Raw genomic sequence first — 25,876 nt, forward strand, 5'->3', positions numbered from 1 at the left:
TTTGCAGTTATTTACTTTGTGTTGTTTATTTCCTGTGAAACCGCTGAGGGCAGAGTTTATGGCTGCTTAGTTATCTGATACACAGTTTGAACCCAAAACTCCTGGCCTTTCCCTGCAAAAATGTTGCTTCAGCTTCCTCCTATTTTAGTAAATGGCAGCTCCATCCTGACTCCTCGATCCTCTTTTTTTTTTTTTAATGTTGAACATTAAAGAAAATTTATTTTATTTTATTTTATATTGGAGTATAGTTGATTTACAATGTTGAGATAGTTTCTGGTGTACAGCAAAGTGATTCAGTTAAACATATACATATATCCATTCTTTTTCAGATTCTTTTCCCATATAGGTTATTACAGAGTACTGAGTAGACTTCCCTGTGCTATACAGTAGGTCCTTGTTGATTATCTACTTTATATATAGTAGTGTGTTTACATCAATCCCAAGCTCCTAATTTATCCCTCCTGCCCCCTCGATCCTCCTCTTTTTCTCACATTCTCTGGCTGAAATCAACAGACGCTGTGTAACAATCCCCTCAAACAGATCTAAAATCTGATCCCTGAACTCCTCCAAGGATGGCACCCTGATCCAAGCACCATCAGCTGTCACCTGGGCCATTGCAGTCGTTCCACACCAACCTCTGCATCTTCTTCTCTAATCTAATACATCAGGTGGGCTCCTGCCTCACGGTCTTTGCCTTTGTTACACTTTCCACTTGGGCATTTAACCACTGCACTTGAGGGTCATAGACAAAGATGTAACAGCACGGGGTACTGAACAAGGACTGTGGGTAAAAGAACAGAAGATTTGGTGGGAAATAGCTGCCAGGAGACCAAACCAGTTGATCCTCAAGGAAATCAACCCTGAACATCCACTGGAAGGACTGATGCTGAAGCTGAAGTTCCAGTACTCTGGCCACCTGATGTGAAGAGCCCGACTCATTGGAAAAGATCCTGATGTTGGGAAAGATTGAAGGCAAGAGGAGAAGGGGGCAGGCAGGGGATGAGATGGTTGGATGGTATCACTGACTCAACGGACATGAATCTGAGAAAATTCAGGAAGATAGTAAAGGAGAGAGGAGTCTAGTGTGCTGCGGTCCATGGGGTCACAAAGAGTTGGACAGACTTAGCAACTGAACAACAACAGCAGCAAAGGAGCACGGAGGCATCTTGGAGCAGTCGACCCCAGCACCCTAGAGTTTAGAGCACTGTTGATATTGAACGCGCACGGGGGTTCAGAGACAAGGAATACTGGCAGAACATGGAATATAGGTAGGAATGGGACAACTGGGGAGACCCAGAAATGTCTCCAGGAATTTCCCGAGGCTCGTTTGTATGAACGAACTGTCATGCGGCTCCAACGTTAGCTGTGACGAATCAGAGGTGCACATAATGTTGTCAGGGCAGAAGATACTGCAGACAATATTTTCAGGAAGAAATGTCTTGGTAGTCTAGAACTCTCTTGAGTACAAAACATAGACGGATCTAGAATATTGGCAGTGAATAAATACTTGAAGGGGTATAGGATGTTGTCAAGGAAGTTCCATTCACAGAACATAGAATATCGTTGAGACGGGCAGACGGAGGCATTCAAGTGTTCCACAGATTGCACATTCAGATGGTGATCTAGGTTTATGTTGAAACAGTTGGGACATCCGGAGTATTGTCTTCTTTGGGACGTTCAGGGGACTGGGATGTTTCAGTGATGCAACGTCTGGGAGAGCATGATGCTGAAAATGACTGAATGCTTTTGAAACGTGCAGTGTCAGCTGGCATTGGAAGTTTGGAGAACATGGGTTGCTGGTGCAAGTGGAACGCTTTGGGAGGGACAGGGAAGGGCTGGGCAAACCGAGTAAGAGAGCAGGAACGCCAACCCGACTTTTATTGTGGGCCCTTCGTCCATTCCTGTTTACAAGTTTTCCGCTTTTGGATTGTTTCTTGGATCCATGGAACATACTGAGAAACTCGGGTGTAGACACCAGGCCGGTTGGGCTGCCCACATGGGAAGTCTCCCCAGGAGATGATGCCATGAAGTGTTCCGTTACAGACCAGGGGACCCCCGGAGTCACCCTAAGTGGGAGAAAGAGAGAGGCGGGGTGTCCTAAACAAAGGCAGAGACACACATAGAGGCAGAGATAGAGACAGGAATACAGAGAGGGTGAGAGAGAGAAACAGAGATAAACTGACAAACACAGAGAGAGAGAAACTCTGAGACAGAGAAACAGACAGACATTTCTGTGTCTCTCCCTGTTTTTCTGTTCTTCAGTCCCATTAAAATGGTGGTGGCTTACCTCACACCACTGTTCTTGGTTCTCTGGCCCCAGATCTCACCTGCTACCCCTCCCCACCTCTCAACCCTGCTTCGACTTTACGGCTCCTTGGTATCGTCTTACTATTGAGTTAATCCAGCCATGTTCCTGGTAGGGTATGCAATACACCTGAAGGGCCACTTCTCCCTCTGGGCCCAGGGCAGACATTACTAACTGATAAGGCTCATATTACTACTTTATTATCATACCGTTTCCCACGAAACCAAAACTCAATCTTAAGAAGCTCCCCTCTCTTGGGCATAGGTTTTTTGTTTTTTTTTTTAATATATTTTGTTTGCCTGGATAGTACCCATTTCCCCTTATTTTGATGACAGCCTCCTGATTTTTTCATTTGGAGACTGCCCTCTCTCCCACTTTCAATCCATACAACTTGTCCATGTCTCTGTCTGCCCCCACAGCTAGTCACACGACTCAGACTTGGTCCATCAGAGAACCCCACAGCTCTGGCTAGAGTGGTGGCTCAGGACACAATACAGCTGACCCTTGAATGGCACAAGGGTTAAGGGCACGGACTCTGTGCACAATAAAACTCCCCCTATAACTTGTAATTAGCCCTCTCTATATATGCTGTTCCTCAGTGTCTGAGGTTCTGCATCTGCAGATTCAATCAGCCTTGAATCGTGTATTTACTGTAGTACTTACTATTGAAATAAACTTCATGTATAAGTGAACCCATGCAGTCCCAACCCGTGATGTTCAAGGGTCAGATATCCTAAGTCAGCCTAGTAAGAGAATCATGCTCAGAGATTATGTACACAGTTGGAAAGGAGATCCTCTCTCTTTCAAAGATGGTTCCTTAGAGGGTAAGATTTAAGACCAAAGCTGCTGGGGCCAACATGCTATATGGCATGGGGAAAGTTTAACTGAGAATGAAACCAAAACAGAAGAGCTGAGAGTTAAAGAGAGATTCTTACACATTATGTGGGCACCTGGATCCACCCATTCCTGAAACAAGACATCCTGGACTTTTCAGTCACAAAAGCCAAGGTTTTGCTTAAGCTAGTTTGTGTTGGGTTTCTGTCACAACCAAAGGAGATCCAACATTTATATATCTCAACACAAGGATCTGGGTAGCCACTGCCAGTCAAAGCCTAGGCTTAAGATGAATTCTGTTTGCCAGCTATGGGTACCCTCTTTTTATCCTGACCCTCTATGCTAAGAGACATCTCACATTGCAAAGACTGGTTTGCCCAAGGCTGGAAGCAAATCCTTCCCCCCAAGCATCAGTCCCCACCTCCTGGCTTGTGGCAACACACCACCCCCTTGGCCTCACCTCACAGGAGTCCTTGCCACCCTCTTTTGTGCCGGCACAGAGCATGTTGGGTGTGATCTTCCCCGGGTAGACTTGACGACACTCTTCGTCTGAGCGAAGCTCGATGTTGGCACATTGGAGGGTTTGGGGGTAAGTCACTGAGGAGGAGAGAGAGAGGAAGGTCTAAGGATGTCTATTCTGGACAGGTTAATGGGGTGGAAGTTGGATGGGCAGCAAGTCTGTAGAAAATAACAATGGGAAGACAAAAATGGGAGAAGAGATAGGATATGTATTTGGGTAAAGTGATGGAAGACAGAAATGTGGAGAGAAGGTGGGGGACAGCTCGAAGAAAGGATGAGAAGTAGAGAGAAAGATGGAGAGGAAAGGTAAGGGGTAAATAAATACATCTCAGCAAGAGATATAAGTGGGGAGGTAGGTGAGGACAGAGGTGGAGAAAGTGATGCAGAAAGATGGAGAGAAGGTGGTGGGAAGAGACAGGAAGGCAGCGGTGATGAGAACCGGAGATGGGGAAAACACAGGGAAGAGGAGAGACGGAAGGAGATGCAAGAGAGCAGGAAAGAGTGGTGGGAAGAAGGGTGGGGCACACTGGGAAGAGAGATGTGGAGATGAGACGAGGGGAGAGCGAGGGACGGCTAAGGAGGTGCAAAAGGCTCTTTCTGCTATAGAGCTCAACTTACAGTCATATATATATATTTATATCCAAAAGATGTATTTATTTATATTTTATTATACTTAATAACCAATATATTAAATTTAGTTTCTAAATTATCAATGATACATATATATTTAAATACATACTTATGTATAATATATGTTATTTGAATACAATGTATTTAAATAAATATATCATTTATAGCTTAGGAAATAAATCTAATTTCTATAATTTACATATTTATATACAGATGTTTTACTATGTCAATCCATATAAATATGATCCAAATAAATATGTACATATACTATATATATATATTTTTACATATAAGTTTATATATATTTATATAAAGGAAACATAATTTTATATATGGTATATAACATGTAATTATAGCTCTGTATTGGTAAATTTATGCATATTTATATAAAGGAAATATAACTAATCATTTACATGATATGACATATTATATATAGCTATATATATTTATACATTTAGATTTGCATATTCTTTATAAATATGGACTATAAATATAACTATATATATACTTATACACTTATATTTATACATTCTTTATAAATAAAACTTTACATATATTTAAGTATTCTTTACATAGAATATAAATATAACCTTATATATACAATTATATTTATATATTCTTTATAAATATAGAATATAAATATAACTTGATATATATTCACACATTTGCATATTCTTTATAAATATACATTTATGTTTATATATTTATATATGCTACATTTATATATTCTATAAAGGATATACAAAACTATACATTATATGTAACATTATATAACTTCATATTTATATTTTTACGTATTTACACTTCTATATTTACATGAAGATATATATACCTTTATATATCACTATGCGATTCATGACTTAACCCATGTCTAATAAATCTAGTTTTATCTACACTTCTATATTTACATGAAGGATATATATACCTTTATATATCACTATGTGATTCATGACTTAACCCATGTCTAATAAATCTAGTTTTATCTACACTTCTATATTTACATGAAGGATATATATACCTTTATATATCACTATGCGATTCATGACTTAACCCATGTCTAATAAATCTAGTTTTATCTATAAAGACTCCTGCTCTGACCTGCCCTCCCGTCTCTGCCTCAGTCTCCCCGGCCGCTCTGTGCGGCCACCGGCCACCCGTGCGGGTGCATACCCTGGGGGCTGGTGGTGGTGCCCCAGCCAGACACCCGGCAGCAGGTGCCGGGGGGCAGGCAGTGATGGTGGGAGAGGGGCAGGGTCTGGATGTGCCTGGTGAGCTGCACAGAGGACTTCAGTTCCAGAAGCATGATGTCGTGGTCATGGTTCAGGTGGGTGGGGCTGCTCTGGTACCGAGGGTGGGGGATAGCTCGAGCCACCTCCCTCACCTGCTCCCCAGCCTCCACACGCGCCAGGACGTGCTTGCCCAGGTACACTCTGTACCCTCTGCGGGTGCAAGAAGCCGGTGGTCAGAGGGGTCCAGGAGCTCGTCTCCGTTCCCATCCCCAGTCTCACCCTTCCCCACCCCCTTCCTTATTTCCAAAGGTGTCTGCTTCCACATCCTTGACTCCAGTTTCCTCCAAGTCCTCTGCTGGGACTCCCTGTCCATACCCATACCCCCACGTCTCCACCAAACCTCATGCTCACCCCATGCCCATCACAACCCAAGTCCAACCTCATCCTCAAATTCTGCTCCGCCCACGCACCACGCCAGTTACAGTCTCATCCCCACCCCTCACTCCCCGAGGCCCCACATACTCCTTTAGACAGTGCGCCGCGGTGAGGACCCATTTGGGGTGCACCAGGACTCCCCCGCAGAGCAGCCGCCCTTGCACTTGTAGGGCTGCCTGCCAGGGCTGAGAGTGGGGGATACAGGTGTAGCCACCAGGGAGGAACCCGTTGGTCCCATTGGTGCCATTGAGAATCTTGGGGTACTCCCGAGAGATGCCTGGTGGAGGAGAGAACGTGTTAGAGAATTGGGGTTCACAGGGAAAGGAGGCTGGGCGTTACGGTTCTTGGGCTTGGGGACTGAGTCAAAATTTTGCTCTGGGTGGCCAGGAACTGATGATTCATTTATCGGTCTCTTGGCATTGCCATTTTCTACGTAGTGGAGATGAGCTGGGGCGAAGAGATTGATGTCCCTTCTTTCTAGAAGCGCCAAACCCTCCACTGGAGATTAAAAGAAGGGTTTGGGGAATGAGGAAGCTTCTGATACGTAAGCAGAAGCCTGATTTCTTCCCACCTGAATTTTCTGTCTTGGTCCACCATAGGGATTGGTTTCCAGGAGTAGAGGTGGGCCTACCCTACCTACCTAGGCAGTATCCATCCATCCATTCCTCCATCCTTTCTAAACGCATTTGCTGAGTGCCTTCATGACCTTAAATACCATTCATAACCTCTGTGAAGGGAACTTTCCTGGTGGCTCAGATGGTAAAGAATCTGCCTGCAGTACAGGAGACCCAGGTTGGAGGCACAGCAGTCCACACAGAGACAAAGAAGGTCTAATCCTGGAGCTTCCCTGGTGGTCCAGTGGTTAAGAATCCACCTGTCAACGTAGGGGACACAGGTTTGATTCCTGGTCCCAGGAGATCCCACATGCTGAGGGGTAACTAAGCCTGTGCACTGCAACCATTCAAGCCTGCATGCTCTAGAGTCCCTGCAACGAGATGCCACCGCATGGAGAAAGCTGAGCACCGCAAGGAAATGTAGCCCCTGCGCGCCACAACTGGGGAAAGCCCGGTGCACCAACCAAGACCCAGCGCAGTCGAGACAAATACAATAAGCAAAGAAATTGAAAAAAATAAAAGGACGTCTAATCCTGAATGTGCCACTTCCTGGCTGGGTACAAGTCTCAGTTTTCTCTGCTGTAAAGGAGGGAAAGTTATAGTTCGTCTCTCATCAGACAGTCGTAGGTTCCGTGAGATCCTACATTCAAGACACACACAGGACCTGGTGTGGAGCAAGCACTCAGGAAGCAGGGAGTGATATTAATTGCACCCTCAGAAACTGAGTCATCATCACTTCTCTTTCAAACCTGATTTTGACAGGAGAAAGTTTGCATGATGGTGCTCATATCCTTTTAACATCTCTCTTGTCTTGCTGAGGTCACCTTTTCAAACCAGGAGGAAGCAGAAGGTTGCCTTTGGCTGGCAACCCCCCAAATTAAGTAGAACCAGCTGCCTTTCCTATTATGGGGGACGTTAGAAAGGGAAACTGCCTATTACTGAAGGAGGTCAGAAAGGGAAATTGCCTGTCATCAACAGGCAATTCAATAAATATTATAATTGAAAACAATATTGGTCCAATTCAATAAATACTGTTTTTTTGTTCATTGTGCAGAACTGATTTTTTTTTCCATTGTTGTCCTTCAGTCGCTAGGTCCCGTCTGACTCTGCGACCCCATGGACTGCAGCATGCCAAGCTTCCCTGTCTTTCACTATCTCCCGGAGTTTGCTCAGATTCGTGTTCACTTAGTCGGCGATGCCATCCAAACATCTCATCTTCTGTCGCCCTTTTCCTTTACCTTTATTTATAGCAAAAGATGCTGTTTTCCACTTAGAATAGTGATATTAACTTCAAATATGCTCTAAGTAAAAAAAAAAAATAAAGTTGCCTCTATGAAGCCCATTAGGTTGAAAATAAAGATGGTTTGTGTGAAGTCCCTTCAGTCGTGTCCAACTCTTTCGTGACCCTGCGGATTGTAGCTTGACAGGCTTCTCTGTACATGGGATTCTCCAGGCAAGAGTCCTGGCAGGGGTTGCCATTCTCTACTCCAGAGATGGTTTGCCAGAGCATAAAGTCCAGGGTGTGGAGGACAGGGCAGGCAACATGGATTAAGGTCCTGACCAGGCACTGCTGGTGACTTTGGGGCAGGACCTTGCTGTCTGAGAATCTTGGGTTTTTCAGCTATGAAACTGGACTAATTACCATGCACCTACCTCACCAGGCTGTTAAGGGCTCCATAAGACCTGCATGTGGAGCTCTTAGCTCCGGGGCATGGCACCAGGAGGGGATACGGGAGTCCTAGGGGTGTCACCACAAGACAGAAGCTACCCTGCCTTCAGCCCAAGAGTGGTGATGGGTGCCTGAGGACCCCCTCCTTTGGGTCCCAGCTCAGGTGTCAAGTCCTTTGGGGGCCCCGGTTCTGGGCCAGGAACTGCCACTACATCTCTGAGCTTCCAGGTTGGCTCCTTGAAACCATCACCTTGCATCACAGTTTTAACTAACTATTAGGGGAATTGTCTGAATGATGCCAGCATCCATCTCTGCTAGGTTCTGGGTGCTGAACACAGCAACTGTGTCTACTTGTACAGCACCTAGCACAGTGCCTGCTGCTCAGCTGTCTGCTGAATGAATGGATGAATGGGGTTTCCAGACAACTCGCCTGCCAAGGCAGGGAAAGGGGACTTAAATGGGAGGAGAGGAATATCTGGGGACCAGCTCTGCGTGGAATCAGGTTTGGGGTCTCCTTCCTGGTGGCTCAGATAGGAAAGAATCTGCGTGTCAGTTAGAAGATGCAGGAGACATGGGTTGGATCCCTGGGTCAGGAAGATCCCCTGGAGAAGGGAATGTTAACCCACTGCAGTATTCTTGCCTGGAGAAATCCCATGGACAGAGGAGCCTGGCAGGCTACAGTCCATGAGGTTGCAAAGAGTCAGACACGACTGAGCAACTAACACGGTAATGATTATCAAGGACTAAAGAACAATCTAGGTTCTGGAAGGGCCTGAGACTAGAGACAGAATACTACCAATAAAGCAGTGTGTGTGTGTGTGTGTGTGTGTGTGTGTGTGTGCGCGCGCGCGCGCATGCGTGTGCATGTACACTCATACACATGCTCACTCAGTCATCCCACTGTGACCCCAGGCGTCGGGATTTGAACCCCTGTCTATGTCTTCTAACTCTTGAACTTGGGAAGGTCTTGGGGATGGACTTTCCGGTACAGAGTAGGACAGTCAGTGAGAGGGCTGGTGTGCAAGATCTAGAAGGCTTAACAATAGGGCAAGCCCATCTGAACCGGGATACCCCAGGGAGAGGTCTGGGGTAGGTGCGGAGCATGGACTGACCCCAGCTGGGTCACCAGGTCACGCAGGGACACGCAGGAATCACGCCTGCGCCCCAGGGACCCGCCCCGCCCCGCCCCGCCCACCAGCGAGCTGGAGGCGGAGCTTGCGGCTCCCTGCGGCTCCCGCCTCCTACCATTGTTTGCAGTGGCCACCCCGCCTCCGACTCCGCGCCTTGCATTCTTACCTCCTGACCAGGCCACCATCAGGAAAGAGATCGCAGCGGCCAGGGGCCACATAGTGACTTTGTGGTGGGGGGCAGGGCGGGCGGAGCCTGAGAAGTTGAAAGGGAGTAAGAGCGGGCCAGAATCCCCCATCTCTGGATACTCCCTACCCTCTGGATACTCCCTGCCTGCTCTGCTCTGCGGGTTTCCAGTCTTGAGTGTCCTCTCCTTTACTCTGAAAACCTTGACCCTGGAAGCTGCACCGACCCCCCATCTCCCAGTTCCGTTCTTGGTGTGTGTGTGGGGGTGGGGTGGGGGTCCCGGTAACGCGATGGGAGGGGCAGCTTGCACATCCCTCCCAGGGGCTGCAGCTCTCTCGATGCCCTTCACCCTGGGTGGCCAGTCCCTCCACCCCAGCCCTCCAGCCAGCTGGATCCTTGTGCACTCTCCTGCCCCTCTCTACTGTTTGCAGGCGCCTTTCCCCTCTCGGATCCCTGGTCTAAAACTGAGCATCTTATCTTTCTGCTGCTTCACCTCTCAGTTCAGTTCAGTTCAGTTCAGTCGCTCAGTCGTGTCCGACTCTTTACGATCCCATGAATCGCAGCACGCCAGGCCTCCCTGTCCGCTTCACCTCTCAAACCTCTGCAAATTTCTGTCTGGAACCCTGCCTCTGGCCTCTGCCTACATCTCCCTGACTCAGCTGTCTCCCGCTCTCTCCGACCCTCCTCCCTCGCGGTGCTCCTGCCCCTGCCATAGGCGGACCCTACCTGGGTTGGGGCCCCGCGTGACTTCTGCTGCCAGCTGCCTCCAACTTCAGCCTCGACCCATGGCTTTTAACCCCTGAACTCCCTCCCCCAGCGCCTTCATCGTTTCCCTGTTGCTGGCCTTCCCTTCTCCACCCCCAATAGCTCAGCAGGCTGTCTTTGGGCACCCCCAGCCTGGGCTTGGCCCTTCTCAGTGGGGCGGAGCTCCCAGGACAAGCTAGGACCCAGATCTGGTTCCGCCCAAGTTGAACCCACTGTGAACTTTCAGGCAGCAGGACCCATCTGGGAGGGAAGGGAAGAGCCCAGTTCCTTCTCCAGGTCCACCTTAAATCCCCTGGCGTGGGGGTGGGGGGTCTTCTCCAACATCAACCCAAGTTTCCATCCCACTTTCTTATCTCCCCTCCAACCTTGTTGCTGTTCAGTCGTGTCCAACTCTTTGTGATCCCATGGACTGTGTGTAACCTTCCAGGTTCCTCTGCCACTGGGCCACCAGGGAAGTCCCTCCTACCCAGCCCTACCCATACTCTTAATGTACATCAGTTCCCAGCCATTTTCCATCCTCTTCCCACCTCCCTACCTAATTTTAACCATTCTCCACACTTAGCATCAGCCCATCCCTCAGACCCATCCCGGTCCACAGCCATTCTCAAGTTTAATTCTCCATGTCAAGCTAAACACATCTAAGTTCCAGTTCTCAGCCTCATCTCCAGCCACTTCCAACTCCATCGCCAGCCCTTTTTCTTCTGGAAAACACAAGAATGCCGAAATTTACCCTCCCCTTCTCTCCTAATCAGACATAAGAAGGGAATCCTCAGGTCGGTGGATAGAAAGTCAACTTAGATTGGATGTGGGCAGGGGTTGGATCTGGGAAAGCAACATTTTGGATAAACGTGGCCTTTTAGGAGCAGGGATGAGGCAGTCCACCGGGCGTAGGTGGGGAGGGAGAAGCAGGAATCAGAGAGCTCTGGGGCGTCTGGCGGCCAGATGAGGGGGAAGAGGAAGGAGGAAGAGACACTGTTTTAGGTGTTTGAGGAATGAGAAGGCGTCTCCTGGAACTGGGCCTGGGTGGATCCCGTGAGCTAATCCCCGGGGGTGGAGGAGGCAGGATTAGGGATTAGAGAGGACCAAGGTGGAGTCAGAATTTGAAAGAAAGCCAGGGATGGGGATCAGATGAGGTCTGGAAAGAGAGACAGCGGTGGTGTCATGGGGATGAGGAACTGAGATGGATGGAGTAAGCCTTCATCTCAAAACTGGTGTGACCCATATTGAGAGATTAAAGGTTTGTATATAAGGGTCAAATCTAGTGTTAAAAGGTTTTTTTTTTTAAAAAAAAAACAGAAGATCTAATCATGACACTCCTGCATCTATAAAATGAACATATGTCAAAGATGTTATTTGGATTCATTAGTAAGTGATGGAGCTAGCAAGGTATTAAAAGAACCACACACATCTGGGCAATAAGAAGTGCTGAAACGAACTAACCAATAGATACAAAAGTGGCTTATCCTGTGTTGCTGTTGTCTAATCGCTAAGTCGTGTCCAACTTTCTGCCACCCTATGGACCGTAGCCCACCAGGTTCCTCTGTCCACGGGCTTTCCCAGGCAAGAACACTGAAGTGGGTTGCCATTCCCTTCTCCAGGGGATCTTCCTGGCCCAGGGATGGAACCGTGTCTCCTGCATTGGCAGGTGGATTCTTTACCACTGAACCACCTGGGAAGCCCTATTCCATATGGAGGGGAGGGAATTGTACTTCCATCCGACAAAAGTCATTTACTCGGTTATTGATGAGAATTATTTGCACTGCTATCAACTGTTTATCATTCACAGGGTGGTAAAGTAGCTCAGACAGTAAAAGAAGCTGAGACCCCACCCAATCATAACTCGTCTAGTGTTCCATTGATGGTATCATTGGGTCCATCTTAAAGCATTTCACAAATTTTCCCTACACTAGGAAGAAAAGTTTGTGGTCAGGTTTAGGATGGTAAGGGGTGTAGTTGGGGGTGGGGGGGGTTCTGATGCTAGCAGGCAAGTTTGGGGAAGAGAATGGACCTGGGGTGAGGGTAGGGTTGGAGTCGGTTTAGGGAATAGGATTGAGTTGTAGAATGGAGGGGACTGGGAATAACGCTGTTGATGGAGTCCAGTTGGGTTGGGGCTAGAGAAGAGGCCAAGACAGTGTTTGGATGTGGAGGTGTTGAAATACGGTTGAGCTGGTGTTGTGCGTTGACACTGATAATGAGCACTAGACATGTCTGTGTTGGGATCAGGTTTTGGTGGGAGTGGGCTGGGTCGTAGCTGTGAATGCCGCTCAAGGTGACAGAGGTCACTGTCCTTCCCCACCTTGGAATTAGCCCACCTCCCAGGACTGGGCCCAGAGTAGAGACTGAGTTCAGCAACACCCACCCCCCCACCTTTTTTTTGTTGTTGCACTGGGATCTTAGTTCCCTGACCAGGGATCAAACCTGCGTCCCCTGCGTTGGAAGCACAGAGTCTTAACCACTGGACCACCAGGGAAGTCCCCGAGCTCACTCTTTTCCAATCAGTTTGGGTTCAGGGTGAGTGCCAGGAGGGAAGATGTGGGGTTAAGTGAGGTGACAGGCTTGCGTGGGAAGTGGGGGTACTTGTGCCCTCTGGTGGCCTGGGTTCACATTTCCAGAAAAAGCCTCTCTCACTTGGGAAGGGCTGGAACTTAGAGTAGGGGTGGCTGGTTTTGGTATTTGCTGAGGGGTGAGTACCAGGTCAACACTGACATTAGGGCTTATGACCGGCTGACTCTTGCTGAAGTGAGGTCATGGACCCCATAAGGACTAGGAGTATTCCACCCCCTCCCGGGATGAACGGAGCCCACGGAGGGCAGTGAGCTGCTGACAGGCACGTACCAATTAGACTGAATCCAGGGGGGTCTCATGGATCAGAGAAAGAAAGGGAAAGGACAAAAACAGAGTGTTCCTGGTGGTTCAGAGCTGAGTTAAGTGACTCGGCCACTCTGTGACTCAGGGTCCCGTTTGTAAAATGGTGCTCTCAGTAGCACCTGCCTCATAGAGAAGGAGTAAATGAGTTAATGATGTTTGAAGATGCTTAGACCAGAGTTTGATATGAACCAAAGGCCACAAACGTGACTTGTTATGTAAGTAAATCTGGCGATGGAGGCAGCCCAAGGTTCCTGGGGTGGGGGTGGGGGGTGCCCCACCCTAGCTTGGCTTCAAAATGGGATTCTTTGTCAAGCAGGAACTGGAAGTTCTGGTTGGAAGTGCTGGCTGGGGCGAGAAAGTTGGCCCCACACCCAGGCCTGGAGCAGAGGCCCCGGTGCAAACGCTAAGGGAAGGGGAGACAGAGAAGGACACGGAGAATACACAGAGATACAAAAACAAGGTGGATGGGAGAGGGCAGGCAGAGGAAATGCACGGAGAGACAAAAAAAAAAAAGGCAAGGCATCTAAGAGGGAGAAAGACAGAGAGGCGCCTGCGGAGAAACCAGACTTGGGCTTTCGGAGAGAAAATGCCCAAGAAATTCAGTGAATTCACGTGAATTCTTTCTGGATCCGTGTTATTAAGGATGTTGGCCCTGGTCACCATCTTTCTCCCCAGCAACAAAATACCACTTTTCATCCATCGAAACAGCAAAAACTAGAAGTGTCAGTCTTGCCATCTACCTGCTTCTGTGCCCACATCCTCCGCTTCCTCTCCCATTTCTATAGATGAGCAATCTTCACCCCCTTCTAAGACAGACCCCTCCACCGGCGCCAGGTACCCCATCCCCTCTCACCTCCTTGAGGATACTGTTCCAGCCAGCAGTTCTCTGCTCCCTCACTGGCATCATCAATTTTTTTCCTTCCCCATTATACGAACATACTACAATTTCTCCCATGTTCCATGGAAAAGAATTTTTTTTTTTTTTTAAACAGCCTGCTCTCAGCCTTCTTGCTCTCCTCCCAGTTTTGGCTCCCCTTGACTGCAAGTCTCCAAAATGTTGGCTACATGTCCTGCCTGGCATTTCTCTTCTGGTCTCTTAAGCCCACTCCCTGCAGGCTTCCTCCCCTGCTAAACTTTACCAACTGTGCCCCTTTGACGGACACCAGTGATATCTGTGTTACTGAAGCCAGTGGCTGGCTCTTTGGGGTTCACCTTTGATGCATCGGCCGCATTTAACGAGTGGATCACTTCCTGCTCCTTTGAAGTCTTTCCTCGACTTCTGAGACACTACCCTCTCCTGGCCCTTCTCTTAACTCATTGACTGCTTCTCCTCCGTGCCTGGTGCTGTTTATTTCTTGTGAACCTCTACATGATCAAGCATCTGGCCCTCTTCTTTTCCTCTGTCTACGCTCACTCCCTTGGTGATCTCATCGTGGCTTTAAATACCATCGACATGCTGACGACTCCCACATTTCATGTCTCCAGCCAGATCTGACTCTTAAATTCCCCACTTCACGTCCAACTGCCTACTCAACAAATACACCTTCAAAACCAAGCTCCTGACCTCCACCCCTCTCTCGTTCCAGATGAGCTCCTTTTAGAGTCCTGGTCTTCTCAGTAAAGAGTCTCTTCATCCGTTCCACCCCTCCGCCCCGACCTCAGTCTCGCCCTTGAATTTCTTTTCTCACGTGCCACACATCTGTTTTGCTACCAAACCCTGCCCACTCCGAAACAGATGCGGAATCGAGACCATTTCTCAACACTTTTCATCCTCACCACCCCAGTCCCTCCCAGCCATCCTCATCTCTCACTGGGATTGTCACAACTTTCTTATCTGGTCTCCATGCTCTCGTCCCTGTCTGCCTACTCTCTGTTTACTGCACACAGCCGCCAGTGTGACCCTTTAAAGATGTAAGTCAGGGCAGGTCGCTCCTCTTCTGAACAGCATGCATTGCCTCCCACCTCATTCAGAGTGAAGGTGTCCTCATGGTGGCCGAGAAGGCTCTGGAACCTCTGCTCCCAATAGTCCTCCGATATCACTTACCCCTTCCTCTTCTCCCACCCTTCCCATGCCATGCACAATCCCATCTCAGAACCTTAGTAGTTACTGCCTTCCCTGGTGATTCAGTGGTTGAGAATCTGCCAGCCAACGCTGGGGACGTGGGTTCGACCCCTGGTCCGGGATGATTCCACATGCCGTGGGGCGACTAAGCCTGTGGGCCACAACAACTGAAGCCTGTACGCTCTATAGTCCATTCTGCCGCAACAAGAGAAGCCACTGCGATGAGAAGCCCGCTGGTCACAGCTAGAGAAAGCCCGTGCGCAGCAGTGAAGACCCAGTGCAGCCAAAAATAATAAATAACAGAAAAGAACTTCAGTAGTTCAGTTCTCATTCCCGGAGCCCTCTTCCCCACCAGATGTCTGCCTGACTTCTTCCCTTCTTGCCATCTTCTGTGAAGACTTCCTTCATTGTAGCTGGACATCCCTGAGATGAGGTCCGGGAATTACTAAGGAGGGCTCACAGAGCTCAGAAAAGCTCCTCTACTCAGGATGTTGGTTTATTCCAGCGAGACAAAATGGCTCACCCGGCCAGGTCCAGGGCTGACCAGGCCTGTGCTTCCAACCGCCTTCTCCCCTGGGGTCGTATAGACAGACAGTGCTTACGTTGCCCAACACCAATGTGTGATAACACGTACAGAGTATGGCCCCCCAGGAGAGCCCCCCGGGCCTTGGTGTCTAGGTTGCTTTTACTGGGTGTTGGTCACGTAGGCACGTGGCTATCTGCCTGCACTGCTAGCTTTAGTCTTCAGCTCCCCTGCAGGTCCAGCACGCCCCCAGACCTCCACCACGAATCGCCTTATTGAAATAGACTCTCTGACGTGGCCCAAGGCCCCTGGGTAAAGAAAGACACTGTTATTAGGCAGAATACTCCAAGGGCTTACAGGTTATCTTCCAGAGAATGGGCAAGGGCCAAACTTTTCTTTGTAAGGTAAACAACAGTCCTGCTGAATTAACCACTCAGTGCATGACCCACTTACAATTATAACACTCCTCTGACATTCTTTGCATCTCTATCCCCTCACTCTGCCTTGAAAGTGAAAGTGTTAGTGGCTCAGTTGTGTCCCAGTCCTTGGGATCCCATGGACTGTAGCCCACCAGGCTCCTCTGTCCGTGGAATTCTCCAGGCAAGAACGCTGGAGTGGGTTGCCATTTCCTTCTCCAGAGGATCTTCTTGACTCAGGGATTGAACGCATGTCTCCCGCACTGCAAGCAGATTCTTAACTCTCTGAGCCACCAGGGAAGCTAACTCTACCTTACTCTGCCTACTCTGCCTTACTTTTCTCCAAAGCATTTACTCCCATCCGTAATATATATATACTTCCCTGGAGGTACTTCCCTGGTGGCTCAGATGGTAAAGCGTCTGCCTACAATGCAGGAGACCCAGGTTCAATCCCTGGGTTGGGAAGATCTCCTGGAGAAGGAAATGGCAATCCACTCCAGTATTCTTGCCTGGAAAATTCCATGGACGGAGGAGTCTGGTAGGCTACAGTCCATGGGGTCGCAAAGAGTTGGACAGGACTGAGTGACTTCACTTTCACTTTTCACTTTATATATATATATATATATATATATATATATATATGTATGTATGTATTTTGGCCACTCTATGAGGTTTGTGGAATCTTACTTCCAGAACTAGGGATGGAACCTGGGCCCCAGCATTGAAAGTGCCGGGTCCTAGCCATTGGACCACCAGGGAATTCCCAATGTTTCATGTTTTACTTATTTATCTGTCCCTTGTTTGCCCCTCCTCCAGAAGTGAGTTCTCTGAGGGCAACAGTGTTGCGTGCTTTGTTCCTAGAGCAGTAACTGGCATGTAAGAAGATTCAATGAATATTTGCTGGATGAGTGAATGAGCTGCAGGCATTTTTGAGGGTGTGGTGAGATATGAATGCTTATCTGAGCAAAAGCTTGCCAGTACTTGGTGAAATCGATGAAGAGTAAGACTTTTGGTCCAGTGATCCTGCTTTTGTGAGTATTCCAGAGAAGCCTTCTGTAGATATATAAGGGGCCTGCCCCACAGTGGTCATTACACTATAGCCTGGGTGTCCATCACTGGGGAACTGGGTCATGAAATGTGGCGGGTGTATACCAAGAGTGGTGCTTCTCAAACTAATAAGCATTGACTCCCCTGGATTGCGGGACGGGGTGGGGGTAGGGTTGGTGGCTCGGGCGGGGGATCTTGTTATAATGCCTATTCTGGTTCAGTTGGTCTGGGATGGAGTCCAAGACTCTGACTTATTTCTTTTTCAATATTTATTTTTAGCTGTGCTGGGTCTCTGTTGCTGAGAGGGCTTTTCCCTAGTTGCAGCCGAGTGGGGCCTCTTCTTCGTTTTGGTGCCCGTGCTTCTCATTTCGGTGGCTTCTCTTGTTGCCTAGCATAGGCTCTAGGCACTCGGACTTCAGTGGTTGTGGTACATGGGTTTAGTCGCCTTCCAGCATGGGGAATCTTCCCGGACCGGGGATCAAACCTGTGTCCCTTGAATCAGCAGGCAGATTCTTATCCGCTACACGTCCAGGAAAGTCCTGATTCACAATTTTAAAGGTTATGCTGCCTTTACAGTTTTGGTAAACTATTGACTTTATTCTCCCCCAGCAGTCTTCTGAGCTGTTGTAGCCAGGCAGGTCCCAGGCTGCCCCCTCAGAACTCTCTGATCCTGGGTTGTCCCCCACAGCTGAGCAGCTGGACACATGTGGCCATGTAGGCTTCTACTGTATCTGAGTTCTGCAGTATCCAAGCACAGAACCTCGAGAAGATGGAGATGGAATCGGGAAGGGCTGCCCAGGTGCTTGGGGCTTCCCAGGTGGCACTAGAGGTAAAGAACCTGCCTGCTAAATCAGGAGACAGAAGAAATGTGGGTTTGATCCCTGGATCAGGAAGATCCCCTGGAGAAAGGCATGGCAACCCACTCCAGTATTCTTGCCTGGGAAATCCCATGGACAGAGGAGCCTGGCAGGCTACAGTCCACGGGGTCGCAAAGAGTCAGACACGCCTGAAGTGACTTGGTACGCACAGATGTCCAGATGCTCACCGTTACAGACATAACATGACAGGCATAAACAGCCTCGAAGCATAGATACCGGCAATGATAATTAGGAATTGAGTTTTGAGTACTGACTTTTCAAAAGCGTACATTATTTAATTGCAAGTTTCTGTAATTTAATTTTATATTATGGCTATGTTGAGCAACCGGTGCTCCAAATCCCTGAAAATTTGCCAAGAGGCTCTTATGGGCTGGTATGAGCTGGCTCTGGCGTCCATACAGGGCCTGCCACCCAGCCCAGGTTTAATGACCTTTTTGTTCCTAGAGACTCTCTGCCTTTAAATGATGTTTACTGTTTCTTGTCTGGCACCTCCTGCTAGGATGCAAGCTCTGTGATGAGAAGCGTTTACATTTATCTGGCTTGTTCGTGGGCCTACTTCCAGTACCTAGAACCATGCTCAGCGCATAGTAGGTGCCCAGTAAATAGCGGTTCTTGAATGAAAATAAGAAAGAGAATGAGATTCGTAACACAATGATGTTGTACAAATTAGAAGCAACGCGTTGTAACAACCAACGTGTGCCAAGGAGGCACGTTATCGCAGGCCAACTGGGCTGGTGCCTGTGGTAAAGGAGGGTGTTTGGAGTCAGGGGTGACAAGTAGAAATATGTAAATAAAATGAGTTCAGGACCTGAACTCAAGGGTGTGATGAACTTAACTCTCCTCACCTAACATCTGATTAGGAAAAAGAGGACCTCTTCATTTGCACCGTGTTTTCCCAGGAAAACAAGGTCGGGCTTTGCCCTCCCTGTCCTGGGCTTCAGCAGTCCCTACTCATAGGACCCCAAGAAGAGGCTGGGAGAGGGGTGGTCCTGCTCAGGGGGTCACACTGCAAGGCTGGGGCGTTTTCTTCCACCACACCAGGTACGGTGGATGGCGAGGGGGTGGACCCTCCAGGGGACACCATGCACCTCGGGGCACGGCTCCTGGCTGGCCGTGATCGGACCTCTATGCATGTCTCTGTTGAGTGCATTAAATGAATGGGTGAATGGAATTTAAGATTGTTAAAAAATGTTCTTTAAGCTGTTTATTTTTTATTGGGGTGTAGCCAGTTAGGGCTTCCCTGGTGGCTCCGTGAGTAAAGAATCCACCTGCCAATGCAGAAGACTCGGGTTCGATCCCTGGGTTGGGAAGATTCCCTGGAGAAGAAATGGCAACCCATTCCAGTATTCTTGCCTGGAGAATCCCCTGGACAGAGGAGCCTGGAGGGCTACAGCCCAAAGGATCGCAAAGAATTGGATGTGACTGAGCGGCTAAACACGCAGGCGTAGCCGATTAACAACAATGTTGTGATAATTTCAGGTGGACAGCAAAGGGACAGAGCCACACTATATACGTGTATTCTCTCTCTCAAACTCCCCTCCCATCCAGGCTGCCACATAACATTGAGCAGAGTCCCCTGTGATACACAGTAGGTCCTTGTGGGACTGTTAAAATTTTATTAGTAGCATTTATCTGGTTTTTAGAGACACTGAGAGCTTTGAAAATTGTCTTCTTCGGAATGTGGTGCCAGTTCAATGCCTTTGTGTTCATGCTCCTGCTCTGGTGTCTTGGGGTACCCTGGATAACGATGGGGAGGATGTAGGGGTGCAGAGAGAACCCCTGAAGGAACTGCTCTGGGAGAGGGGAGTTCTGAGCCAGGGGTCAGGATCAGGATGCTGAGGGTCTGAGGGAGGAGGAGCTGGGGGCTGGGGTCTCTGGGTCTTGAGTGGGAAGGGCAGGGTCTGGGGAGCACGTGGGCAGGTGATGTTCTGTCCCGCCGGCTATGATCTTCTCCGTATGGTTCCCTGGATCCAGGTGTGATATTTGCACAGGTTGGTGTAGACGCCGGGGTAACCAGGCTGGGCACAGTGCTCCATCCCCCAAGACACGAGGCCCTGGAGCTGCCCTCCACACACCAGGGGTCCCCCGGAGTCACCCTGATGGGGAGAGATGGAGATGGAGATGGAGACATCCGTGGACCGACAGCCAGAGCCCTGGCCACGGGGAACCCGAGAGGCAAAGATGTGGGGGGTGGGCTGAGACCCCTGGAGATCTCAGCCCCTGGGGCTTGGGGTCCCTTGTCCCATGTGACTCTTGGGCTCCTCTTCATCTTAGCTCTGCATCTAGAAAACTGCATGTGTGTTTCCACACTGCGTGTCTCTGGAGCCATTGCTCAGGGATGGATTAAGACCTCCAAACCCTGAGCACAGCTTTCTAGGGCCCCATATGTAAAGACGGCAGTGACAGCAGCAATTAGAGCTCTGCACTCTTGCCATGGACGAGCTCATCCCATGCCACCCAGTCCTGCTGCCCCCATGGGACAGGTGAGGAAACTGAAGCCCGGAAGATTAGGTCCATACCCAAGGGTGAGCAGCTAGGAGACAGCCTGGCTGTGACAACCTCTCTCGGTCTCTGAGGGTGGGAGGGGGGCCTCCCCTGATCTTCCTGCTCCTGAGGTCCTCTTGTACCTAAGTCCCAGCCTGGAACAAGCCCCCTCACCAGGCTTTCTCCCTGGGGCTCACCTGACAGGAGTCCTTCCCACCTTGGGGAACCCCTGCACAGACCATGCCTGGGGTTATGGCGCCAGAGTAGGCCCGCCGACACTCCTGATCCGAGGAGATGTTGATGTTCACGCATTGCAGAGAGTTGGGGTACCTGGCTGGGGGAGCATTGAGGTGTTAAAATGAGGTCTACTCTCCAATAGGACCCAGAACTCAGGGCCTGAGACCCTCCTCCTGCAGACCCAGGAGTCCTGACCCCCAGCCCCTCCTCCCTCAGACCCAGGGGTCCAGCCCCCAGCCCCTCCTCCCGCAGACCCAGGGGTCCAGGCCTCCATCCCCTCCTCCCGCAGACCCAGGGGTCCAGGCCCCCATCCCCTCCTCCTACAGACCCAGGGGTCCAGACTCCCAGCCCCTTCTCCCGCAGACCCAGGGATCCAGACCCCGGGCCCCTCCTCCCTCAGACCCCAGGGTCCAGGCCCCCAGCCCCTCCTCCCACAGACCCAGGGGTCCAGGCCCCAGCCCCTCCTCCCTCAGACCCAGGGGTCCAGGCTCCCAGCCCCTCCTCCCACAGACCCAGGGGTCCAGGCCCCAGCCCCTTCTCCCCCACACCCAGGATCCAGGCCTCCAACCCCTCCTCCCCCAGACCCAGGGGTCCAGACCCCCAGCTCCTCCTCCCCCACACCCAGGATCCAGGCCCCCAGACCCTCCTCCTCCAGACCTGGGAGTCCTGACCCCCAGACCCTCCCGACTCAGACCCAGGGGTCCAGACTCCCAGCCCCTCCTCCCACAGACCCAGGGGTCCAGCCACCAGCCCCTCGTTCCCAATGCAGGGCCCCTCACCAACAGGACTAGAGATGGTGCCCCAGCCCGACACAAGGCAGGAGGAGCCCACGCGGGCACAGGAGCTGGCCACGGAGATGGGCCGCACCCTCGGCCCCAGCCGGGCGGGCCGCTCCAGCTGCAGCAGCATCAGGTCGTTGTCGTTGGTCCGCGAGTTGTACCGCGGGTGTGGCACCTTACGGACCACGCGCAGCACCTGCTGTGTGGCCTCCGGGATCTTCAGGTTGTGCTTGCCCAGAGCAACTCGAAGGATCCTGGCCCGCGACCCCCAAGAGTGGTGCTGCTCAGGATGTGAGCTGGAGACCCCGCTCCCTCCCCTGGGGATGAGTTTTCCTCCAGGTTAACTCTCCCCCTGGGCTTCCCAGGTGGCTCAGTGGTAACGAATCACCCTGCCAAGGCAGGGGACACCAGAGACGCGGGTTCCATCCCTGGGTTGGGAAGATCCCCTGGAGGAAGGCATGGCAACCCACTCCAGTATTCTTGCCTGGAGAATCCCCATGGACACAGGGGCCTGGCGGGCTACAGTCCAGGCTCACAAAGAGCTGGACCCTGCTGAGCGCGCGCGCACACACACACACACACACAACCCTCCCTCTAACCACAGGCAGAGGGTTTCCTGGATTCTTGGGCCCTTTCCCCCAGCCTGGACACTCTCTCTGGGTCCAGTCTTATATCCTCCCCTTCCCCTGGTGGGCTGTGCCCTGCCTTCTGAGGTTTGTGCTTGCTGGCTCTGCCCTAGGGTATGCGCCTGGGTCAATACTCTGTATTCTAAAGTGAGGCTCTGAGCTATGGCTCTAGGCTCTAAATCAAATTGATCTTCTGGAGTAGGCGCCAGGGAAGCTCCACTGAAGTTCCAGCCTGGCCTTTGGGCTCTAGACATCCTAAACTTTTGACTCGAAGCTAGGAGTTGCGTTCTAGATTAAATCCAGAGGCTAGCATACTTTCTAGATACTGGTGTGCGCTCCAGTTTCTAGGTTGAGTTCTGGGTTCTTGATGAAGCTCTGGTTTATGACGTGGGTTGTAGACAGTGGCTTGAGCTCTGTGGTCCAGCTGGACTCAGGGTTCTAAACATCAGCCTGTATTCTTGATATTAGGTTGGGTTCTGCTTTCGATCAAATTACAGGTGATAGTCCAGATTCTTGGTTCAAGATTCTGGTCTGAGCCTTCAACCTCAGGTTGGGCTCTAGGTTCTAGAAGGAGCTCCAGACTATGGTCAGGATCCCAGGTTGTAGGTGTTGGTTCCATCCTGGGCTTTATGTTCTAGACTCTGGGGCCTCGGTTCTACACTGAACTTCAGTTTATGGCATTAGATCTGGTTCATGGGCACTGGGTGAGCTTTTGTCTGGACTTTGACTTCTAGTGTGGGGTCCAGGTTTAGGTCTAGAATCTGGGAAGGGCTCTGGGCTCTCTATGAAGCTTTAGATTATGGTCTTCATTCTGGGATGGAGAGAGCAGGTTGAGGTCTGGGTTCTAGGCTGCTCAAAGAAGAGCTATAGACTAAACTCTGGATTAAATGTTGGATCTAGAACAAGCTCCAGGTTCTGTCTTTATCCCACGCTCTGAGCTACAAGCAGGTTTCCAGATTTCATGGCTGGATGGTGGGCTCTGAACCTGACTCTGGATTCCAGGCAGTGTTCTGAGAGGGGGTCCTGAGTGAAGGTAGCTCTGTCCTGAATTCAACCACCACTCCCAATCTTAGTCTCTATGTGGAGCTTGGCCTCTGGATGGATGTCAGGTTTTGTGTTAGGTTCTAGATTCTGTGCAGGACTCTAAGCTGGTATATGGGTTCCAACCAGCTTCCCAGGTGGCTCAGTGGTAAAGAATCCACCTGCCAGTGTATGAGATGCAGGTTCGATCCCTGGATCGGGAAGATCTCCTGGATGAGGAAATGGCAACCCGCCCCAGTATTCCTGCCTAGAAAAATCCCATGGATAGAGCAGCCTGTCAGATTACAGTCCACTGAGACCTGAAGAGTCAGACACCACTGAACGATTGAGCACATGATCATGGTTTCTAAACAGCTGGTCGATTTATGGCTGGCTTCCATGTTCTGGGTCTGTGGTTCTAGGCTCTTATCTAGACCCCAAACTAGGATCCAGCTAGTACCCTGGGTAGTACACAGGCTAGACTCTGGAATTCACTTGGCAGAAGAATTAGGAAGGGACCACTCACGGACGGGCGCAGTGAGCAGCGGTGATGACCCACTGGTCGGACAGCAGGGACCCTCCACAGAGGAAACGACGCTGGGGGCCTTGCAGGAGGGCTGCCTGCCACGGTTGGGAGCCCTGGGTGCATGTGTAGCCACCGATTATCTTGTTCTCATTCCCTTGGTTCTGGGCCATGGCTAGGAGAAGGCAAGGGTGAGCTAGAGTGGGGGAAGCAGGTAAACAAAAGCTCTCCCACCCTCCCCCTAACTCTCTAGGATGTCTGGAACCCACAAGTCCCCGCTATGCTGCCTAATCCTTAACCCACCCATCTTTACGTACCCCACCCTGTATGAGATACGCCCAACAGTGCCCCCAATATTGTCCAGACACAATCAGGGAGTTTTCTGATGCCCCCTCACCCCCAGGCACCCCATAGCATCTATTATGAGGCCCCAGAACCACCTCATCCACGGTCCTGACACTACCGCCCCTAACTCTGCTTTCCCACGCATGCTTTCTACGATCACTTTATGCAACATGCCACAGCTCCGCTCAGCAATCCTCCAACACCTTCAGGGAGCTCCCTGTCCCTTCCCCAGACTTCTCACTCTGTGTGTGGTCCCCCAGGATCACACAGGGCCCCCTTGCTCCCTACACCCACTCTGCATGCCACACCACTCCCCAGCCAGGAGCCCACCACCCCATCATCATTTCTGCCGTCACTTAGTTCTTCCCTAATACAATCAACAGGGCTTCCCAGGTGACTCAGTGGTAAAGAATCTGCCTACCATTTAGGAGACAAAGGTTCGATCCCTGGGTTGGGAAGATCCCCTGGAGGATGAAATGGCAACCCAGTCTAGTATTCTTGCCTGGGAAATCCCATGGACAGAGGAGCCTGGTGGGCTACAGTCCATGGGGTTGCAAAGAGGCGGACACGACTGAGCGACTAGACAACAACGCAGTCAGCAAGTGTCCTGCTGGTACTTTCTCATACGACTCAGTCAAGACCTGATTGTTTTGCTCGATTCCTCCCTTGATTTCTCACTATCTCTTGATGTTGTTGTTCAGTTGCTCAGTCATGTGACTCTTCACTATCTCCTACAAGTCTCTGGACCCTGCGATACTCCAACACCTCCACCACTTAGAACCTGGGCCTTCCTCTAGCACGCTCCTCAACCATGGTCCCCAGACTACCCCCACCCCTTCTTGCCAGGTGAGCATCTCAGGTCCCCAGGGCCCTTCCCCATCTCCCCGACTCTTCTCAGAGTCCAGCTCCACCCCCACCCACTGTCTTACCTACAGCCAAGATCTGAAGAGCCATCAGCATGAGGAACATTCTGAGAGCTGGTGGCTGGATCTTGGCAAATGCAGAGAGAACGTGAGGGCCAAGGAAGCTTCAAGAGACCTAGAGGTTATAGGTGAGAGAGCCTCTTAGAGACTGAGACCCTTAGGGACATGGATTGGGGGACAGAATAGAGGTCAGAGACCAGAGGGGCAGGGTCTGGGCTGGGGTGGGGTCGGGGGGCTCCTTGGTGGCTGGAGAGGATGCTGAGAAAGGCTCAGGGCTTGCCTTGATGTCTCCTGTCTGGTGGAGTGGGGGTGGCATCTGGCTTCCTTGTCACTCACCGAGGCCTTTTATCCCTGGTCTGAGTAGCTGGCCCTGCTCCTTCCTCCACCCTTCTGAGGTTTTTTTTTTTCTTTTTTTTTTAATTGCCTATTTCCCACTCCAGGATCCCCGTCCCATCTCCTCCCATCTCCTCTCTGGCCAGAGAAGCAGCCATAATTGTTCACGAGAACCTGCCTACCTGGCGGGGGAAGGTGTTATAATCTGGGAGGAACTCAGGGAGGGGGGACTCTGGGGCAGGGTGGACAGGGTGGGGTGGGGGAGGGACTCGGGGGAAGGTGCTGGGAGGGGCCGGGAGAGGGAGGGACAGAGGTAGAGAGAGAGAGAGAGGCTGCCCCGGCAGCAGAGAGAGGCGAGGAAATGTGAGAGAAGTAGCAATAGGAAGGCAGAGGGAGAGGGAGAGGAATACGGGCCAGAGAGATGTGTGAGAGGTGGAGAGAATTTAGGGAGATGGAGACTAGAGATGGGGAAGGAGGAGGCAGACAGAACAAGACAAG

General features: G+C 50.5%; 2 protein-coding genes and 2 non-coding genes across 6 annotated transcripts; 1 reads left to right on the forward strand and 3 right to left on the reverse strand.

Moving 5' to 3' along the window:
• Positions 1 to 10,415, reverse strand: KLK13 (kallikrein related peptidase 13). Of its 2 annotated transcripts, XM_086353980.1 has the most exons (6): positions 10,276 to 10,415; positions 9,532 to 9,618; positions 6,040 to 6,229; positions 5,459 to 5,727; positions 3,600 to 3,736; positions 1 to 2,066 (listed from the first exon to the last, which is right to left on the reverse strand). In XM_086353980.1, exons 2-6 carry the CDS (start codon positions 9,581 to 9,583, stop codon positions 1,878 to 1,880), a joined length of 837 nt encoding a protein of 278 aa, XP_086210106.1. In that variant the 5' UTR covers positions 9,584 to 9,618; positions 10,276 to 10,415; the 3' UTR covers positions 1 to 1,877. The 2 variants fall into 2 exon arrangements, with proteins under 2 accessions (XP_086210106.1, XP_086210107.1); XM_086353981.1 differs by lacking the exons at positions 9,532 to 9,618; positions 10,276 to 10,415 and adding an exon at positions 6,593 to 6,765.
• A 2,296-nt stretch (positions 10,416 to 12,711) lies between these two features.
• TRNAG-UCC (transfer RNA glycine (anticodon UCC)) lies at positions 12,712 to 12,784 on the reverse strand. The gene has a single exon. It is a non-coding gene; the product is annotated as a tRNA-Gly (tRNA).
• Positions 12,785 to 16,576: 3,792 nt separating this feature from the next.
• On the forward strand, positions 16,577 to 16,648 carry TRNAC-ACA (transfer RNA cysteine (anticodon ACA)). The gene has a single exon. It is a non-coding gene; the product is annotated as a tRNA-Cys (tRNA).
• A 3,060-nt stretch (positions 16,649 to 19,708) lies between these two features.
• KLK14 (kallikrein related peptidase 14) lies at positions 19,709 to 25,459 on the reverse strand. Of its 2 annotated transcripts, none has more exons than XM_086354016.1 (6): positions 25,326 to 25,459; positions 25,052 to 25,160; positions 23,781 to 23,952; positions 21,609 to 21,862; positions 20,790 to 20,926; positions 19,709 to 20,204 (listed from the first exon to the last, which is right to left on the reverse strand). In XM_086354016.1, exons 2-6 carry the CDS (start codon positions 25,089 to 25,091, stop codon positions 20,049 to 20,051), a joined length of 759 nt encoding a protein of 252 aa, XP_086210142.1. In that variant the 5' UTR covers positions 25,092 to 25,160; positions 25,326 to 25,459; the 3' UTR covers positions 19,709 to 20,048. The 2 variants fall into 2 exon arrangements, with proteins under 2 accessions (XP_086210142.1, XP_086210143.1); XM_086354017.1 differs by having other exon boundaries at positions 25,382 to 25,400.
• Between the last annotated feature and the right edge of the window lie 417 nt (positions 25,460 to 25,876).

The sequence above is a fragment of the Bos grunniens genome, chromosome 18 (genome assembly GCF_055505025.1).
Source record: "Bos grunniens cultivar Pamir isolate PY7600 chromosome 18, Bosgru_T2T1.0, whole genome shotgun sequence".
Lineage (NCBI taxonomy): Eukaryota > Metazoa > Chordata > Mammalia > Artiodactyla > Bovidae > Bos > Bos grunniens.

What these genes read in the sequence shown, in the direction of transcription:
- KLK13 (XM_086353980.1), bottom strand. Translation starts at nt 9,583, where the DNA reads ATGTGGCCCCTGGCCGCTGCGATCTCTTTCCTGATGGTGGCCTGGTCA. An exon ending in GCGGCGCACTGTCTAAAGGA is followed by an intron (nt 5,728 to 6,039) that starts GTATGTGGGGCC and finishes TTGCACCCGCAG; the next exon opens with AGGGTACAGAGTGTACCTGG. An exon ending in CACCACCACCAGCCCCCAGG is followed by an intron (nt 3,737 to 5,458) that starts GTATGCACCCGC and finishes TCTCCTCCTCAG; the next exon opens with TGACTTACCCCCAAACCCTC.
- KLK14 (XM_086354016.1), bottom strand. Translation starts at nt 25,091, where the DNA reads ATGTTCCTCATGCTGATGGCTCTTCAGATCTTGGCTGTAG. An exon ending in CACCATCTCTAGTCCTGTTG is followed by an intron (nt 20,927 to 21,608) that starts GTGAGGGGCCCT and finishes ATGCTCCCCCAG; the next exon opens with CCAGGTACCCCAACTCTCTG. An exon ending in GTGGGAAGGACTCCTGTCAG is followed by an intron (nt 20,205 to 20,789) that starts GTGAGCCCCAGG and finishes TCTCCCCATCAG; the next exon opens with GGTGACTCCGGGGGACCCCT.